Below are 21,139 nucleotides of genomic sequence, written 5' to 3' on the forward strand. Positions count from 1 at the left end.
CAACAATGTGACCATTTTAAGGACAAAGTATTAGAGCTTGCGACAAAATATTACCGTCTTCAGCCAGACTTATTGATTCAAAATATGTATAAACATAATTTACATAAACATATAAATAAATGTTCACTGAGCTACTCGAAACCGCTGTTTGAGTTTTTTCATTTATTAATCTCTCTAACATTGCATATGCTTAACTTAATAAACACAGTTAATAAACACACTTAAGAGCTGCAAAAACACATACATACATACTTCATAAACAAGCAACAACATGAAGATGAGAAATCCTGAAGAAAATGATCAAGTTGCTATTAGCATGGACATGGGTTTAAAAAGCAATGAAATTGAGAAAAAATCCACAAACTATTTTTAGGTGAACAAGTTTGGAAATGGTTTGTTCTTATCATGGTTACTTGCATGTTGCTATCTCAATGGTTTATTCATTTAATTGTGTTATTCATTGAGTGGAAGTTTCTTTTGAAGAAGAATGTTGTCTATTTTACACAAGGGTTGCAGAATAACGTGATCGTCTTTATTTGGATTGGAGTCGTACTTCCTACTTTGGTGTCTCTTGTTAAAACCCCATATCAAGAAGACCCACAAGGCTAAAAGCGTGATCGATTTCATCACTTGGACCTTGATTACATTGCTCATAGGGTGTTTCGAATAGGTTTTTTGAAAGGATTCAGGACGCTGTGTTTCATCATTATCTACTAAGCCGATCAGCAACTTCTATAGGAAGGAGTCCAGATCAAGGAGATGCTTTAGAATTTGCTATTGACTACAGGACACCGTTGCCAAAGATTGCACAGCTAAAGGAACGCATAAAGCAGTAGTAAGTTCATCAAACTTTTAATTCAAGAATGATTTATATATGTCATTTATGATTGTCTCATCACTTATTATCATTAACTGATCATTTTATTATCATATATCATGAATATTTGAAAGAATCAAGAGCCGATATTAAGGTTTAAGATCTTTCTATTCACATTATGGGAACGAGATGGAATCCGTCTCTTATTAGATAAAATTGTCCTGTTACATTGATGTCCTAAAGCAAAGCTATATATTGGAATGGAGTTTTTGGCTTTCGAAGATTTACGCGCCTTGTATTAAGTAGTTGTATCCGGTTGGTGCAATCATTGAAGAAATTGTCACACTGACTAGTTCGGAAATGACTTGATTGCTTCAACACAAAGGGTGAGATTGGGAGTTATCTACCTTCAACCTCCCCTTGCTGTGCCATAGGTGAAACTTTAAATTAACCACCCACTTATTATCTTCCATTTCCTTGAAGAAAAATCCTCACATTTGACACCCAACCCACAATTTGGTCGTGAAAGAGATCGAGAATATAAACAAGATAAAGATGGCGGCTCTATTTTTCAATCACACCATGAACTTCCAAAATTATCCAGAGAAAAGCAGACGAAGAACAGAACTCGTGTTGAAGATGAACATTTTTGATTCCCTCAAGATCACTTACAATCTCTTGCCTCAAGAAGTTCGTCTTAGCAATATGCCGACCAATGGCTAATATTACCTACCATCTCTCTTTGTTGATGAGTTGTTTTGGCAAATGAGCTTATGAGCAAGTCAACTGTTTTCTCTTAATGTTGAACATGGGTGACGCAAATTTTGTCGCATTTTCATCTTTACCTTGTTCTTTTCCTCGTGAAAAAAGTAACAAATTTATAAAATACCCACAAGATAATTCAATTACTGATAGTGCAGCAGTACAACATCGTCTCTCTCGTAATTATAATTTTCTATGCCATTGTCATTTGTTTGTCATACTCATTCCTAAAATAACCTCACTACTGTTTTAATGCTGAAAACTGTATGTATATTCCAACCGTCCTTAGTTTATCATGGGCATCTGGAAATTTAAAAAGCTGGTGTTCCATGATTGTAGTAACTGATAACTTCTAACACAAGGTAGACTTGTATAATCTAAAAAAGCATGTAACATGTTTACTCTTGTGCTTAGGCAATGCATGTAATTCGAGCTAATTTAGGAATGTGCTGTCTTAGTGAGGAAAGTGATGTAAACATGAACAGCTTGACCTGGAAAGCGGCAACATATAACCAAGAAACGCGATTTGAGAACTAGTTTCTAAATTAGATCACAACAGAGTTTTTTATTTTTTTATTTTTTTTTTTGTTTCCAGTATTAACTATCAACATGTTAACTCATTCGGACATATACAGCCTGAAGTTCATTATGTATGGTTCTAGAAATCGGAGTGATACAAACAAACCAAACTTGAATGTGTCAACGGTGTACGACATAGAGGGCATTCCGGCTTTTCGTTGCACCATTCCATAATGCACTTCCTACGCAGAAAAGTGCAAGAAATAAATGTAAAATGAAAGTCCAAATTAATAGGTCCTGAACTCCTAGGTAACGGGTTAAAAACTCACCAGCCCCGAATGACTAGATTGAGATGGCCTCACCCGGACTAATTTAAAATTATACTCCGTACTAAGTTAACTAATTTAAAGTTATACTAAAGTATATCTGCATAATACAACAAAAACCTTAATAGACACGAACTGGAGTGACCAGACCCAGACCTGACTAGTTAGTAACCAATGACCAAAAAACTCCCCCAAGTCCCCAGCCCTAACTCACCATACTCGAAATGACTAGATTATATCACAACTGAAACATAGTTAAACCCAAACGACCGACCTAACTCATTGTGAATAATATAACTGAAATAATACACTACCAAATGACCTCTTTGTCAAATCTAGTCTTAGGCATCAGCAAGTGTTAAGGGGAAAAGAGTTAATACCAACAAAAGACATGGCCGCAAGGTGTAGCAGTAGGGTGTTCTCGATCACTTAGGCATAGAGTACACTTACTAGCTCCTTTGACCTGAAAACAGAAAACATGGATACAGACTGCTTCAGGTAAAACAGAATGAACAAAAGCAACTCGATCAAAAGGCAGGCTATGATTATACATTCAAACCAAGTTAGGTTTTAAGTTTCCCATGTAACAACTTATTCTACAGTGAGTATTCTGATTAGAATTAGCAAGACGAACTATTATTTACCATAAATAACTGATATTACTTCATGAGACAATTACATACAGTACTGCTAAAAAAGGAATTCCAATCTCATACTCCAAGGTTGTCTAGAATCAGGATAGTATAACCAAGTTTGGACATTCCTCATCAAGTCATCAGTGAGAATCCCTAATGCAGGCTACATAAGAGAAAATAAGTAGCACTTAAAATTATGCACCTCGGAAGATGAAGACGATTCAACTGGAAAACTGCCATTCTCGGAGCCAGCAGTGATCAAACTTCCATCTTCATTCAGCATAGGCAATCCTTGCCCTACATGACAAAAGGTAAACACTTCCTTCAGTATATTTAATAAAGAACACTTGGCTTCCATCTGGATTTCTTTCCCCACCCTCATTACTCCGGCAAAAATTAATTGTCCTTATTTGACTTTGACAGTAAAAAAATGTCGACTTTGACAGAAAAAAAATTTCGACTTTGACCGGTATTTTCTCACAATATACAATAGTTAAACTTCTTCAAAAATAACAATGTAAAAAATCATAGTCTTAACAGAACTACAGAACATTTAATTGAAACACTGGTGTAACAGGGGCTCTAAGAGCCTAACATTATGTAATTGCATTTTTTACAACTGTCAAAAAAAAATCATAATTTTGATAAATAAAATATGAAAAGAATTATATTTTTATTCCTACGTATATTAGGAGAAAATGGTAAAAGTTGATTGTGGTTGACCACCAAAGACTAATGAGGACAATAAACCTGGGATACGTGGAGTACTAAACACATTGAAGCATCCTTTCAATGTGCCTGTACACAACTCCAGATCCCACTAAATCACACGATTTAATGGCGTAGGGTCACCAAATCAACCTGCTGAAAGTGGGTAAGACCCTACAGAAATTTCCTGAGCTGAACTTGCAAGGGAAGATAAATTGCTGCGCCGTAGTTTTTCAGCACCAATGACACACAGCTGAATTAACAGGAAAACTCCCAGTATTTGATATCTGCAGCAAACCAACTTGGAGAAAATTAAAGATGTAGACAATATTAGCAATTATTCAACGCAATTCTAATGCGGAAATAACCCCTATTTGTTGTCAATACAGAGGTAAGGCGGCAAACATCAACCCCACCGCCTAGCTCGCCACTGTAGCACTAGCTCAATGTCGCAAGTTGCTATAGAGAGAGGGGAGGGCAGGGGATCAAAAAGACAGACTCCCCCGATGTACCCAATTAGCGGAGACAAACTAACAGTTGGCATCTTTCCCTCACAAAGAAGGTAAGAAAACATCCAAGTGACAAAGAGCCTTCTCGCTTATTCAAACCAACTTATACATGCTCTATCCATCCATTTTATTTTTTTTTGGGCAGCTCTATCCATCCATTTATACGTGAATTTTGTTCTACTTTTACATATACTATTTGTGTGCTCATATTCTGTTAAGTCAACAATCACGAAATATCGTAATAACTTTTGATGTGCTAGTGAATTTCAAATTCAGGGAAAAGGCAAACTCCTGGAAACTGTCAACTCAATCAGGCTGTGCACAAGCATGGACGGCTATAATAAATTGTACATAAAATTACAAACATGGTTCCCTCCAATACAAAAAAAAAGTAGGCCATACATATTCTACCAGAATGGACAAAGAAGAAGATAATGAATAAAGTAACATTAAACTATCCAAATCAACAGTAGATTAGGATGAGCAAACACCGAATGAAAAATTCCTCAAAATACACCGGTACATCACTGCGAATGATGTAGGGAATAGAATGAGATCAAGATTCCAGAGCTAAAACAAACTTTTACATGCCAAAATATAGATGGCATATCTCATTTCAAAAATAAATACATTAATAGTGATAAAATATATTGTCAGCGCTACCTTGGTCTTTGATTGGATGGTTTGCCAATAAACATGTAACGGATTCCAGATGCTCGCTTTGAGATATGATAATAAAGGCCTGCATTTTTTTAGCCGATACACACATTGACCTCTGTGAACAACAGCATTGTTAAATATTCAAAAATGAACATCATCTCTAGGCACATAAGGTGAGCACCTTCAAAGTAGAACAACATAAGATTTGTCCGAAGAAACAGCTGCAAAACCTCACGTGCAATAGGGAGCACCTGCAACCACATCAGTAGTCACAAGTCACAATAATACCATTAAGAATGTATTACAGTTTATCTTGGACAAACTAATAACGCAAACAATGTTGCTCCGACACATCTCAGTGTTGGAGCAAAACAGTGTAGTGTGTGGAGTGCAAGACAAAGCAATTTTGTGAAAAATTCCATATTATTGGACTAAAATTAAGTGTGGGAAGGTCGGAGGCTCGGAGCGTTGTAGATACTACACGATCACACTGAAGTGCCGAGATAACATAGAATGCAAATGCGTGTAAAAAAAAGTTTGGAAATAGCAGCAAGGAGCATACCATAGGCCATCTCTGAATTATGTACAAACGACATCTTCTGAATTTGTCTTTCAACCTTGCCAAGGACGAGCTTGAGACCTGTGACATGGAGGACGACGGTATCTCATTACTCAGTTGGCTCCTTGCTGGAGCATTGTTCTCACCAAATTCATCAAAATTTGAATCTGCAAGGAGCATGCCACGGGACGCAATCCTAGAGCTGCATCATCCCAACCATACAACCATCTTTCATGAGACACATGGCAAGGGTTCAGCCCCACAGAAGACATGAAATACTGGAAATGACTTCATGCAAGGAGACGTTAAAACCTCATTCTCTCAGCAAGATAAGGAACTGCAGTCTGATAAAGAACAAATAGTGTACGTCTTGCAGGAGTTGGAGGAAGTCCATAGGATCCAGCAATCTGCAGTATGAACCATCAACAGAATCGCACCAAAGTTATCAAAAGTAATGATTAGAATCTCCCAACTTGGTACCCACCATAGCATCATTTATCACAAGAAAAAAGATAGAAGCCCATTCAACAGTGAGGTATACAGCAGCATGAAGATATATCTCGCAACGAATTACTCCTTGACGATGCTAAATGAACTGCAAGATGGTAGAAAGAGCAACTAGCTTGGTGGCAATATTTTTCCTACGTTCAGTGTGACTTTGACTCTTCACTTTATGGCATACCCATGCCCAACACGACACTCAATATTATGCGTATGGAATCTGTACTTAACTCTTGCCAATCCGAAATTTCTGCTAGCAGAGACGATACGAGAGGCTTGCAGGACAAAAGTAGAAGGGAATGGTATATAAAACATAGTGTATGAGTTTTGAGGATAGTAAGCCTTATCTTTACAAAAAAAAAAATTAAAAAAAAAATAAAAAAAAAAAAAAGGAAGCACTTTATCACTTGGAAACTCAAAATATTCGACACTTTTAGTTAAATGTTTGTTTTGAAGAGAAGTCCCATTAACTAGATTCCTCGTTTCCCCGCGTCTTAAAATAACGGCGAGTCTAATACATTGATATGTACCCTTATGCGATGCTCGTACCCAAATTTTGAGTAGCATAGCTTATGTTTAAAATAGATAGTTTAGGTCAAACTCAAACAAACTACAATAGCATTGAAGAAAGGATTTTTTTCGTTAAAGGGAAGTAGCTCACATTAACAAGAAGTGTTTGTGATGGCAACTAGAGTATACATAGAGAGGTGGAAACATAAGAAACAAACCTGAAGTATATCACAGTATTCTTCGCCAAGGGTTTGGTGGCCTGCACCTGTTGTGAGAATGTAATAAAGCATCTGTCCTATAAGTTTTGTCTGCAGAGAAATTATTATGCGACAAGGAAATGAGCAGTAGACAAAGTGTTGTATAACCATAAATCGAGACAAGTGTAGAGGCAATATCCTTGAAAGATGAAGGAAGGCTGACTCTAATGTCCAGCAGAATAGTTTAATATACATAGTGGATTAATCATAAGTCATTTAGCCGATTCGATCACGCAGCAGTGAAGTTTTACTTAAAAGGCATGGTTTGGATTGGATTAAGAGAAATGCAGGGGAAGGGATACAAACTCCGGTTGTGATCAAGCAATAAGTGTGGTGGACATCAAATCTATAATCCTATAGATTTGATATATTTTTTTGTACGAATGAGGGGGAAAGTTAACAAGCTATTACACGGGGAGTAGCAACCCAAATATGTCCTCCCGAAGGATGGCATATGACATGAAATTAAACAAGAAGAAAGCAAAGCAGTTAATATATATCTAAACATAATAATCTGAAGAAAGAAGTAACCTGGCTATGGTAAGCAACAGCAAGTCTAGCACCTACAATTAATTAATTAATTAAAAATAAATAAAGTAGTCCCGTAGAAAAGAATGTGTAAATAATAAATAGAATAGAAAAGAAGGGAACCGAAAAGATGGCGGAAAGCGTCGCGACAAGCGTCGGAGACAAAGGAGGCGTAATGCTCGTCTTTCTCCGCGGCTCTCATTATCTCGGGCTGTGCCGCATCAGGAAATCTACCTGCTTCATTCCTCATCTTTTATTTTATTGATTCTCCTAAATGGATATGGCCGCCACTACCAATTTTCTACACACTTGTTTCTTAATTTGCATATGCTAAACACTGAAGACTATCGGACGGACTGTGGAGGTGTGTGTGTCTGTGGTGACAGGGGGGTTGTGTCTTGTGTGGGTGTCTAAATTTCTCTTGGTCAATAAGTCTATCTTAGATTCTTAAGGGGGCGTTTGGTTAGCACAAAGTATCGGTATAAAACTAGGTTTAAACTGTGAAAATTTACGGGTTTCCAATAAAAAAACTCACAATTAGCAATTATATGTAATTATGTAAAACATACAAATAACTAAAAAACATAATTCATTGCTTTGTGATGAAGATAAGTCAGGTTTAAATATGTTTGTAACCGATATAAAATTTGATATTTTGTAAATGTATTATTATTTTAACTTATTTGATTAATTTTTAGTAATTATATTCTATTTGAACGTTAGGAGTAATCATTGCATATAATAGCACCAATTTTATTTTTGATCAAATACTTTATAATAAATATTTTATAACAAAAATTAAGTCCCTGTATATTATTATATATTCAAGATTGATAAAATTAGTTATATAGATGTATTGAGCCATACTGCTATTAACACCTTTAAAACATTTATATGTTCATTCAAAATGAATGATTTCCATTTTCCACTAATTACTCGTAGTTGATAAGTTCAGCCCACTTTATCTTGTATATGCTTTCGGAAATGATTACACCTGTGTAATTTGGAAAAAAAGTACTTGAAAAATGATTTTCAAAAAAGCTCCTATAAAATTTATATTTGGATTATTATTATAGTTGTTCATAAGTTAACTATAAAATCAACTAAAATATTTTTAAAGAAGATAGGGAATACATCATATTTTATTTTAAATTCATTTTTATTATAGGAAGCTTTAAATTTGTTGCCATATTTGTGTTTTGAACTTAGTTGTTTCATTATTTGACATGTCATCTTGAGATCAAATTTTGTGATGTCATGTCAGCAGCGGCTTTGGCTTTTGCATTAGATAAATATATGATGATTAGAAATCAAATTAAGAATTAAATCAAGGTGGTATGAGTTTGGAACTCGATTCCTCATATTTGGTTCAATAGTGGAATGAAGAATCAAATCTTGTTGTATGTTTATTTTATTAATAAGATTTTGTACCACGGTGTTACTTTTTCACATACGGACTTTACTCTTTCACATACACTTTTTCATTAAGTTTCCGCATTATACCCTTTTCATAAACTTAAACAAATTAGGTTTTATCTATACTTTTTTCCCTAAAATTGAATCTACTTGTTCTAAAAATTTGAATAATGGATTATAATTCTTCAAGTTTTTCAAGTAGTGAAGTAATTATTTGTTTAGCAGTTATTAAAAACTTGTTTATCAATTATTTTGTCCTAAAATTAAGGTTTTTAATTGTCCATGTTTTTCAATTAGGTTGATGGTTTGTCGGCGAGTGAACTGACCGGAATTGGTTAATGGAGGTGGCGTTGGTAACAAAACACACGTGTACTAAAAAATCATTTACATCTAATTAGAATTTCATTATTTAATTGTTTAATGTTCATACTTTTAGCAATTAGCATCAAATAATGAATTAAACATTGGCCTAATTGTAATGTCGCTAACGTCATCTTGGGTCACAATTAGGGCAATCCCACCCCAGGCAGACGTTATGTTATTTTTGTCATCAAGAAAGTTCGTCCTTGAAACGTGGAGATAAATCCGAACAAAATCACATAACCAATGTCATCATCATCCTTCTTTTCAGATGAAGGTGATGAAGGGAGAAAAAAAATTGACTGAAAAATGAAAAAATGACAAAGGTAAAATTGTAAATAACATATGTAAAAGAATAAAATTCGTATGTGAAAAAGAAATACCCGTTGTACTATGTACTTATTTATTAATTTTTTACTTTAAATTTTCATGTATTAATTAGTTAAAATTTTAATATGTTATTTTTTTTAAATATCATAATACTTTTGTTCTTAAATATATTAAACATGTCGGGAAAAAATCATTGTGTATTTTTTCTGAAAAAAAAGTCTTAGAAACAATTTAATTTTATGAATATGTAAAAATATGGATCTTTTCACAACGTTTTTCTTTTTAATTCTCTTATTTTATTTGATACCCAAATGTATCATTCTCCTACTCACCTCGCCATTTGCGTATGAGAAACTCATAACTCATGGGTTTGAAGTATGGGTATCAAAATATAAAAAAACATGAAACAAACACAAGGTATGGATTTAGCTCATTCCAAACTCATATCTTATACCTATAATGGGTGAACCAAACACCCTCTTAATTGAGTATGAATCCTTTCCATTTTCTTTTCTCTCCGTTTCCTTCCATTTCCTCTACTACAACAATATCAAATCATTATCCATCCTCCAACTCATCACTTGGGCTCCCTTAAGCAAGGTAAACCAGATATGTGTGTCAAAAAGTCTTGGGTAATTAAATGTCGAGGATTATGGACTAATTACTTAGTCTCTCCTAAAGTAGAACACAAAATCATCACAATGCATTCAAACTCATCATAAACATACTATCAAGTACCCACATAAACTCTCATCTATGAAGATACTAAGCATAAATTGAAGAAGGGTATGAACTTTTATAAACACAATTCATCAAACACCTTGTATGTTTACAAAGGCAAAATAATCACCAAAAACTCAAATATTAACAACCCATATTAATAGTTTAACCCTCACTTAAGTTCCCCCTAAACCCTAAAGGGGAACTACTCACTCATGGTGGATGAACAAATATGAATAAATGAACAACAACACACAAACATAACAATAAACATTATGCTAATTCAAACAACAATTAAAATGAAACAAAGATTTAAACAATTGAAAACTAAAGCAAACAAGGAAGGAAATTATACCAATACTTATAAAAGATTGAACCTTTGGATTAATAATGGAAGAAATTCTTCAAAATCTTCTCTTACAAACCCAAATATTAAATGTAATCAATTGAACTAAACTAGATCTACACTAAATTGCTAAGTAATTAAGGTTTGATTAAGGAAAAATGAGTACTTGATTATGGAAAGCTTAACATAAATTGGGAAATAATTAGTAGTCTAGGGTTGTGTGTACAAGTGAGTTATGAGAAGGTATATATAGTCTTCCATGAAATTAGGTCACAAAAGAGGGGTAGGTGTTGAAATGCGTCCTTGTTGTTCTGTGCCGGTTGACGGTTTCACTGCCGGCAGGGAGCCTTTTCTCAATTCTGGACTTCAAAATTTTGCTAAGTATAAATGGGGGTCTCTGTCGGCTGGTCGGCTACCGGCCCACTGGGAGAAGACGCCTCTTCTTCTTCTTTTCTTCACTCCTCATAAGCTCCCTGCCGGTACCTCTGCCGGCAGCGCGCCTTTTTTTCGTTTGGCTCAAATTCTCCATTTTTTCTTCTAAGGCATGAGGGGAGGGTTCTCTGCCGGCCTACCGGTAGAAAACTCTCCTCGGAGTTTCTTCACTTTTTCTTCCTTGAAGGTATGGAAGGGGTTCCCAGCCGGTTGGCCGGCTGCCGGCCTACCGACAGAGGAACCTTCTCAGCATTCCCTCTTCTTCTTCTTGCATGAAAGCTCCTTTGGATTCCTTTCTTGCTTCCGTCCTCCAATCCTGACTTATTTCCTACAAAACGAGATGGACACATAAAATATGGGAGTAACGGCACAAAATGCAAACAAAAGGGATAGAAACCGTCCCGAAACGCGTCAAAACGCGCGGAAAAAGAGGTGGAAAAGCTAACCAAATAAGCATGCATCAAACTTCCCTACACTTGAGTCTTGCTCGTCCCAGAGTAAGTAACTGTAACACCCGCAAATTTTCCATTTTAGCATTTATAATTTAATTAACCATTCTATTACTATATTTTATATTTTTAAATTTCTTAACTTAATTAATTCTATTTTAAGCATAGCTTTTATAAAAAAAAATATTTTTAAGATTTGGATTATATAAAAATACATATTTTAGTCGGATAATAATAATAGTGATAATAATAATAATAATAATAATAATAATAATAATAATAATAATAATAATAATAATAATAATAATAATAATAATAATAATAATAATAATAATAATAATAATAATAAATTTCGTTTTAAGTTATAGTAGATTTGAGACGTATTTCCGTCTAGCAAAAGATCGTCACATTTCTCTTGTGAGACTAATTTAATCTGAACCTATCACAAGTTGACAACACACCCACCTACGTTTTACACCTCACTAAAATAATAATATCGTTTCCTCACTCTCACACTATACAACCGATCAACCCTATCATTCCCTTTCTATTTCTTCGAACAAAACACAGTGACAACAACAACATTTAAACTCCATTAAAACTCAACCTTCAAACTGAGATTTCTCCTTCGTTTCTTGACGGTTTTAGCTAATTCTTGCGCCATTATCTTCCCCTTTCCATCCTTCATCTTTCTAGGTAAGAAAGTTACACTCTTATTGAGTTTTCAAAATGACCCGTCTTATGGGAATTTCGATTCTGAGCTTAAAGATCCAATCTTTCTCGTTCTAGGTGAAGAATTTGAAGACCCGGAGGAAGACTCGTGCTTTGTGGACCATTTACTTGAAGGTTAAAGAGCTTTCGAGGTAACGGTGATAGGTTACTCGACAAAGTGTCGAAATTTCGTCCCTTATTTAGGTTTATACTCTTATTTGTCTTAAAGTTTGGTTCTTTATGCCATTCTCATATGTGTGGTTGAATATGTGGTTTTACTAGTTACCTTACATGCTTAGTTGAGGTGCTTCTATACCTTGTAGCTTCCGTATGACTGTCGGGTATGAAGGGTATGTTGGCGGCTGAAATTCCGTCTTAGAAGTGACCTGTTTTACATGATATTTTCGAGTGTTGTTGGAGTAAATTTAATGGTTGTTATTCATGTTTTATTTGTGCTTTGTTTCCGTCTCAACCTTGCTTTCATTTCTGTCTTAATTTTGAGTCGAATGGACTGTTTTGGGACTCTGTTTTGGAGTCGTGAAAGGGTGTTTGTGTGAACTGTTTGTAGGCTGTTTACGGGCTGCTATTTAGTGGATAAACGGTAGTTACTATAAATGGTAATATCAATGTGTATTTCCGTCTCAAGCATGCTCATGAATTCGTCTTGTGATTTATATGTTTTTTTGCTTTGGGAAAGTGGTTGTGGTGATTTATTGGACCGATTTGTAGAGGTGTGGGCTGACCGTGGGGCTGACAGGGGGCTGGGTGGTTGTGGTGGCTGACCGTGGGTTGGCAGCACGGCCACGACCTAGCCGTTGCTAAGGATGGACACGGGTGAGTGAGGGGTTACTCACCTTATGTTCCTTCTTCGTTTATTTCAATGGGTTATGTTGGTACCATTGTTTGGGCTTGTACTATGTTCCATGTTTATGGGCCAACCATACTTATGAATGACCCATTTGTTATTGGTTATATTTTTATCTCGTATTTTATATAACGTAAATTATTCATTACCGCTTGTTATATTTTATTTAACCGACATGTATATTTATGAAATCAAATGCTTATTAATATGATACAATTATGAAAGATTTATTATAAATAATTACTTGTGAGGAGTCGTATTCTTATGATAATGCCTTTATGCTATACCTTACTGCTTGACTTATCTATACGCCCTACTTCTGCCGATCTTCCAAGTATCGGTTTAACTCATATTTCCCGCCTCTTTCGAAATGTCCTGCCGAATATGGGTTCTCGACTTCCGATCTGTCGTTCGAGTCTTGGATGCGGACTGTCATGCCGCATGTCGAATCGGGAACTGTATTGTCCTGAGAGTGACCAGATTTAGACTAGAACCGATTCATTGTGATCTTTATTGTCGTCCTACCAGGGGAATTATATCTAATGAGTAGTAAAGGTCTTGCTTGGTTATAGTTATTGACATATATCATTCTTGGTAAGAGCTACGTCTTATATTGTTTGGATGTAAGAGTCTTTGGTCCTATCAGATACTAGAGGTGAGATGCAAGCCTTCTAGTTACGATATGATCACCGGGGTGATGCTCCCATCTGTTCTTATGGTGAGATGCAAGCCATAAGTATGAATGTGACATTAGTAGCCACGTCCCGTGCAATGTTTGTTAAAAGGCTTTCAAAGTAATGGCTATGGTTTCCATTCACGTATTTTGTATTGATTGATCCCTTACTTATCTACTTCATATGATTCGAATTCTAATCTCATGATTATGTTATATTTTCTTGAAATGCGTCCTTTTATCTATATAACCGTATTCTTATCTTTCATATTATTTAATTATCTCACATGAATAGTTGAGTCTTTATTTTGCTAATATTGATCTATCTTGTTCCCTCTCATTTAATTATCATGTTTAAATATAGATTTTGATGTTCATGTAAATTGTAATTATCTTACATGATTTGCCTATTTGAGTTCCTTGTTATGTTTGTCTCGACAATTTGTAGCTGGGAGAACCTTGAGTTACTCCCCACTGACTGTGGCTTTTATGTTTGTATGAATGACAGGTTTGTGAAGATGCATTTGTGGGGTTTAGACGTGTGAGCTAGCGAGCACCTTGGATTAGTACTCTGTTTACTAGGATTGCTTAGACTCACCCTTTATCGTCGTGTCATTCGAGGGATATATTTTCCCCATTTTGACTATCATGTTTGTATGAACCTAATTTCATTTTCGCATACTTTAACTATGTTAAAGGTTTTATTGAACCCGTGCTTTAAACTTTAAAAGTTTCAAAAATTTTCTAAAATTCCGCATTTTTCTTATTGTATTTTCTTAGCATTATTGCGGGGGTTCGCAGTTGGTATCAGAGCCTATGTTGCTCCCAACGCACACACGTGTACCCCAAACTTAAATCTTGAACTTGACCTTGAATAATGAACGAGAGATGCGTAGAACTAAGGACCTAAGTTGGTAGTCTCTTTGTGTATGTTATTTGTTAGGTGCTAACTTGATTGATTTATTTGGTGTCTTGAGAAGATGGTGCGACCAACCAAGGTGGAGAATACTATCATGTGAGCCATTACTCTAATTCTTCGGAATCAACGGAATGCCAATGCTCATGTCAATCATCGTCCTAACCTCCGTGGCAAGAGACCCTTTATGCCCTCATCTTCGTAATTTGCTAACAAGAAGAAGAAGCTCATACCAAGTGGACACGTGCAAGGTGGGCAAGCTTCCCCGTCGGAAGACAACCCTGAGGAGACCCGCAAGTGCTTCAAGTGTAGGCAAGCTTATCACCCTGGAATTGGATGCTATGATAGGCCCTTGACGTGTTACTGTTGCAAGAAGCCCGAACATCTCATCAAGGATTGCCCCGAAAAGAAGATTGCTCCTCCTCCTCATGCTCCGGAAGCTAAGCCAAGAAGAGCTATTCATGTCGAGAATCAAGCCGGAACCGCTTTTCATCCCGACAGCGTTACGGGTGTGTTTTATATCCTTGATCAATCTTGCCTTACTTTTATCCCGTGATGCTCACCCTTCTTCTAAACTCCTTTTTGTTTTACCTTGGGAGTTCCTCTCGTACCCTTCTTTATGCGTTACCCTTGGGATTCCTTTTGTAATTTTTCCTCTCGACTTCACCTTTGTACTTTCCCCTCCTCCTGACCAAAAGCTTTATTGTTCATGCATCTCCTACTCTTTTCGTTGTGCTTCCCCTTTGGATTCGAGTCTAGAGGCTTATAAAAACTCTATCTTTGACATCCTTGTTGACCTCATGTCGACCTTTTACCCTAGGAAGTTCATCATAGTTCTTTGGTTGGTTAAGTTTGGACTCTCTTAGCGTACTTTGTATTTATGATGTCTAAGTTGCTTTTCAATTCGTACAATTTCTAAACAATTCAAACTACAATTTTTGGTTCGTTGTTAAAAATTTATGTTACTTTTACAAAGCTTTACCTATTTTAAAGGTTTGAAAATGAAAGTACGATTTAGTTCCCTATTTGTTCTTTGAGTATAGACTTCTTTATCATGATCTTTGATTGCTAAACCCGAGATTACTTTTAATTTTGCTCAATTTCTAAATAACTTTGATCCATTTATGATTTCTTGGTCAAAGTTTGATGTTATATTTTCAAGAACTTGACTCCTTTTAGAGTTTAAAAATGAATCTTTTAATTTTCATTTGGCTTTTGCAAAAAAAATTTGAGTGGATTATCATTTTCATTTGGCTCTTTGCTATAGTTATGGATGAGTTGACAAGGGATATTCAGGACGACATCCCTTGGTGTATGATGTTTGCTAATGATATTGTGTTGATTGATGAGACAAAAGAGGGGGTGGAGAGAAAGTTGGAATTGTGAAGGCAGACTTTAGAGACTCGTGGGTTTAGGCTGAGCAGGAGTAAGACTGAGTATTTGAGGTGTCAGTTCACTAAGGTGGAGGGGTTGAGATCAACAGAGGCGGGGAGTATTATTTTCGATGGGAATGTTGTTGAGGGGTCTGATTTCTTCAGATATCTAGGATCTATTATTCAAAAAGATGGGGAGTTAGACGGAGATGTGGCTCACATAATTAAAGCGGGATGGTTGAAATGGAAGAGTGCTTCAGGGTTTCTATGCGATAAAGATATACCCCAAAGATTAAAGGGAAAATTTTATTGCACGACAATTAGGCCTGCCTTACTTTACGGTTCCGAGTGTTAGGCCGTGAAACATTGTCACATTCAAAAGATGAGTGTGGCGGAGATGCGCATGTTGAGGTGGATGTGCGGACATACAAGGAAATTTTGGTTAAGGAATGAGGTGATTAGGGAAAAGGTAAAAGTGGCGCCAATAGAGGACAAGATGATGGAAAACCGACTAAGATGGTTTGGCCATGTGAGAAGGAGACCTATGGACGCACCAATTAGGAGGCTGGAGACTTGGAGAACAGAAAAGGTCCCTAGAGGTACAGGAAGACCGAGACAAACATGGTTGAGAGTGATAAAGCACGATATGAGATTTCTGGGGCTTGAGGAGAGTATGGTGACGGAGAGGGCACAATGGAGGGAAAGGATACATGTGGATTTTTAATATTTGATATTTTTTTGACATATTTAGTATTTTTTTATTTAATTTTAAAGAAGTTAAATTATTTATTCTTCTCTCCTTTATTACACTTTTTTACCAACCACTTTCTTATAAATTTTACTTGGTTCTTTCCGGATCCTTAATTCTATTTCGGTTTTTAAAAATCGTTTTAATCGTTTTAATCTTTTCTCTCGATTTAAATTTTAAGTTTTTATAAAAGAAATCCGAAATTCGATTTTAAAACCCCTAAATTTACCTTGACTTTCCATTACATTTTAGTTCTTCCTTTTTGTTTATCATTTTCCCTTTTTTATTCGCATTTTGAGGCGTGCGTTCACCCATGGACGGTTCGAAAGGATGATTCATGTCAGCCGACCCCAAATCATTTTGGGATTAAGGCTCTGATGTTGTTGTTGTTGTTGTTGTTGTTGTTGTTGTTGTTGTTGTTGTTGTTGTTGTTGTTGTTGTTGTTGTTGTTGTTGTTGTTGTTGTTGTTGTATCATTTTCATTTGGTTTTAACGTTGATAGGATGTTAGGACTCGTTATTAAAGGCGTCTAATAACTTGTCATACGCTTATCGGCGAATGATTTTTTTTGAACCTATCTTTGACTTGGAAAGTTTGCGCTTTTGTGTGCATGACAAGAGCAATTTCGTTCCATGAAGGAGACTTATACTTTTGAAAACTCTCCATAAATGTTTTTGAAGTATTTTGACTTTGGATTTCTGCAAATGATTTGGTATTTCACCTTGTCTTTGATTTTGAATGTGATGTTCTTGAATGCGCAACGAGAGCACTTCCGTTCCTTTAACGAGAAACTTGTGCTGTTGGAAATTCTACTTGAAACTTTTGAAGGAATTTTAATTCTTACAATGAGTAACCTTTTAATGTTTTGGTTGCCGTTTTCAAAAAGTCTGGCTTTATCTTCATAACTTTTTGTTTCCTACTTTCAAGTTTCGAGGACAAAATTTTTTAAAAGGTGGGGTGATTGTAACACCCGCGAATTATTTTCCATTTTAGCATTTATAATTTAATTAACCATTCTATTACTATATTCTATATTTTTAAATTTCTTAATTTAATTAATTCCATTTTAAGCATAGCTTTTATAAAAATTATATTTTTAAGACTTGGATTATATAAAAATACATATTTTAATCGGATAGTAATAATAGTGATAATAATAATAATAAATTCCGTCTTAAGTTATCGTAGATTTGAGACGTATTTCCGTATAACAAAAGTGTTGGGAAATGTGTCCTCAACAATAGTGCGATTACATGATTTAAATATCATTATTAAATCTCATTTTAAAGAATACAATTGGGAAGTATTTATACTGTCAACTGGTCAACATATATCGGTAATGATTGGCTGACTAGAGTTTGACATTACTGTCGTGCGACGGTGGTGATCAGTTGACCCCCTAGGTCATACCTATAGGGCAACACTCTTAATTGATTATTTAATTAATCGTATAACGTTACGAGTTAATTAAATTACTTGAAAAATTGACGGACGATTTTGGAAGTAAAATTTACGTATCAAATTGAAATGTGATTAAATGAGATACGGTCTGAGTAATCGAATTGTATCATTACTCGGATGAAATTATTGTTTAAAGAAACAATTAAAACGGAATGAATAAATTATTATAAATACAGAATGTTGTAGTTTATAATTTGGAAACTTTTTGGTACGAGTAATTACGAATTACTAGTCAATTTTGTATATGACGTATTTTTATTAATACGTTGATTTTTAATATGATAAAAATACATTGCATTGTAACATGTCATGTAACATGTAACATGTGACAAAATTGACAAATGACAAAATATAAAATGGACTCTCCATTTTATAAGTGCCAAAAATATTAAGAGGGAGTTAGTGGAAATTGTGTTAATTGTTTAAATATAAACACAATGATGAAAGCTAGCTAGTAGGCATGCCAACCTAAGCTTTTGAGAAGAGCAAAATCTAAAGGCATTGGGCATGCTACCCAAGGGCACATTTTCGGCCACCCTAAGGAAAGAAAAGGGGTTTTTTTTCTTTTTCCAATTATTCATTCATAGAATACAATAATTTTCTAGTGTAAGAAAATTAAAAATACTCTCTACAATTCATGAGAATTCTAGAGAAATAAACTCCAAAAATCCCCTTACTCTTGACCGAATATTCAAGAGCACAAACCATATTTTTGGGTCATTTTTCACAAGAATTAATATTATCTAGTACTCATAATATTAATTCTAATTAAGAGAAAGCCTTGGGTATAAAGCTTAGGGAGAGATCTTATTCTTAGATCTTTGTTCTTCCATTTGGAAAGCTCAAGAACAAAAGAAAAAGGAGATTTCTTTTGTGCCCATTAGAACCGAAATCACAATGTAAGGATGATTTCTCCTCTATTTATATTGTTGTTTGCATGCATAAGATCCGTTTTAATTTTATGACAAATTAGTTTAGACATATATGACTATGTTAAATATGTATATGAATCTACATTTCCTTCAATCGGTATCATGAGCCACGGTTGTTTGCATGCAAATTGGTTAAAAGTTTTTCCGAGTTATAAGAATAACAAAATAAAACTTGTAAATTTTGTGTTATTATGATATATCACGAAATCATTACATGCATGTTAATATTTCTGGTCCTAAAGTGTTTTGGGATATTTTGGTTAATTTTTCGGATTTTTATTGTTCATAATTTACTATAATGACATTTAAATGTGATTTTATGAATAAAAATGTCATTTTTGGTCGAAAAATAGCTATACTTCGAATTTTTCATTGGTTTTTGGATATGTTGTGATACATATTATTTTGAGATAACCTGTAAATTTTCATAATTTTAGGACTTGTTATGCTCGAAAAATGAATTTTTCATCATTTAATTCGGATTTAAGAGAAAAATAGGTTAATATGAGTTAAATTTCGAATCTGGTCATAGAAAATTAATATGTTGTCACATGCAATTTTACAAGATGTGTGTAAAATAATTGGCTTTAAAGAAGTCTTTTAGCATGATTTATGAATTTTTGAAGAAAAATGGCATAAATAGTGATATTATTAGTTGAAAATTAATAAAACATAATCTATGACTTAGGAAAAACGTCTAATGTTGCATTTTATTATATTTTTCAGATTTAAAATTGAAAAGTTAATGAAAATAATTTTTCCATGTTTTTATGATTATTTTATTAAATATCGATAAACCGCAACATTGTTTTTCCTAAAAATTTCAAATTTTTAACCTAAGATTTTGAACATTATGAGTGTCATGGAATTTTTCCAGAATGTTCATGAATTTAAATTTCAAATTTTGAATTTATTTGAAATTTTTGGTTTATTTGAAGTTTAATAGCTTATTTTTGTAATTTTTGTCCATTTATGAACAATTTTGTAAATAAAAGTTAATTATGGTCAAATTACTAGTGGAGACTATATTTTGAGTCCTAAAAGGTTAGGGTAATTAACTTATGCATAAATATGAGTTTGTGCATTTTTGTGATTATAAAATGTTGAAATCACGCAAATCCGTAAAAACCGAGTAATATACGATATTGGCTAATTAAAAGGCGATTTAGCATAAAATTGAGCATGTTCATACATAATATAATGCTGCATTTTTCTTTATGATTGTCATAATTTTAATTTATGTAATTTTGAATTATGTAATTTTACTTAGTATGGCCTTAGATTTTAATTGGTATTTCCCGAAATGTATGGGAATATCGATTCGGTTGTAATTTTTATTGTGATCTCGTATCACCGTTTTGTAATTTAATAGATTTATTTTATTTTAGTTACAAATGTATAATAGGAAATTATGTAATTTATTATGTAATTTTATTCATTCCGGAGTTCATAAAGACGGATTTCTTCAAGAATGGCGATACATAAAGACGGTGTTACCTCGAGATGCGTGCAACAACCGAAGTTCAAGGGACCAATGGAGTTGGTTTCCGAATATGTAATAGATTAATAGTTTTTCTATTTTAGGAAAGGCCATACTAGGATTTATTTATCTTTATGCTTGCATTTTATTTTATGTCACATGCATCGCTAAATCGCCATAACTAAACATGCATCTTCTTTTATCGAGTTTATCGACCGTGTCAATTAGAATTATCGTAGTTCACCGCTTTAGTTCACTTAAAACGTGATAGATAATAAATTGACATGACCTCTCGCTAAAACAATCAATTGAGATATAGCCTTACCAAATAGTAGAAACCATGAAAACCTATTTCGCGAGGGAGTGCACTCGGCCCTACCGGGGTACAAACCTTGTTACGTAGGGGAAGTGGGTGATGAATGTTAATCCACCGAATTCATATTGATAAGGGATGTATCGGCCCTACCGTGCCCAAGTTGATATGGATTTGGATCATGGACACATTTATTCGAAATTTGGATTGAACTCAACAAAAGTTTTTGATAAGGGATGTATCGGCCCTACCGTGCCCTTGTCGAATGTGTTTTGGGCTAAAGATAAAAGTTAATGTAATTTTATCGACCAAGAGTTCTAAAAG

General features: G+C 34.5%; 1 protein-coding gene across 1 annotated transcript; it reads right to left on the reverse strand.

Moving 5' to 3' along the window:
* Positions 1-2,126: 2,126 nt before the first annotated feature.
* LOC141600166 (peroxisome biogenesis factor 10) lies at positions 2,127-7,695 on the reverse strand. The gene is made up of 11 exons (XM_074420348.1): positions 7,415-7,695; positions 7,295-7,326; positions 6,725-6,814; positions 5,808-5,902; positions 5,499-5,697; positions 5,118-5,187; positions 4,940-5,018; positions 3,921-4,054; positions 3,262-3,356; positions 2,805-2,887; positions 2,127-2,340 (listed from the first exon to the last, which is right to left on the reverse strand). The coding sequence occupies exons 1-11, from the start codon at positions 7,539-7,541 to the stop codon at positions 2,238-2,240; spliced, it is 1,107 nt and encodes a 368-aa protein (XP_074276449.1). The 5' UTR covers positions 7,542-7,695; the 3' UTR covers positions 2,127-2,237.
* Between the last annotated feature and the right edge of the window lie 13,444 nt (positions 7,696-21,139).

The sequence above is a fragment of the Silene latifolia genome, chromosome 9 (assembly GCF_048544455.1).
Source record: "Silene latifolia isolate original U9 population chromosome 9, ASM4854445v1, whole genome shotgun sequence".
NCBI lineage: Eukaryota > Viridiplantae > Streptophyta > Magnoliopsida > Caryophyllales > Caryophyllaceae > Silene > Silene latifolia.

Excerpts from the sequence above, each read along its gene's own strand:
- LOC141600166 (XM_074420348.1), bottom strand. The coding sequence starts at position 7,541 with ATGAGGAATGAAGCAGGTAGATTTCCTGATGCGGCACAGCCCGAGATA. Across the intron at positions 5,903-6,724 it reads AATACTGTGATATACTTCAG|ATTGCTGGATCCTATGGACT; the intron begins GTTTGTTTCTTA and ends TTCATACTGCAG. Across the intron at positions 2,888-3,261 it reads AATCGTCTTCATCTTCCGAG|GTCAAAGGAGCTAGTAAGTG; the intron begins GTGCATAATTTT and ends TTCTGTTTTCAG.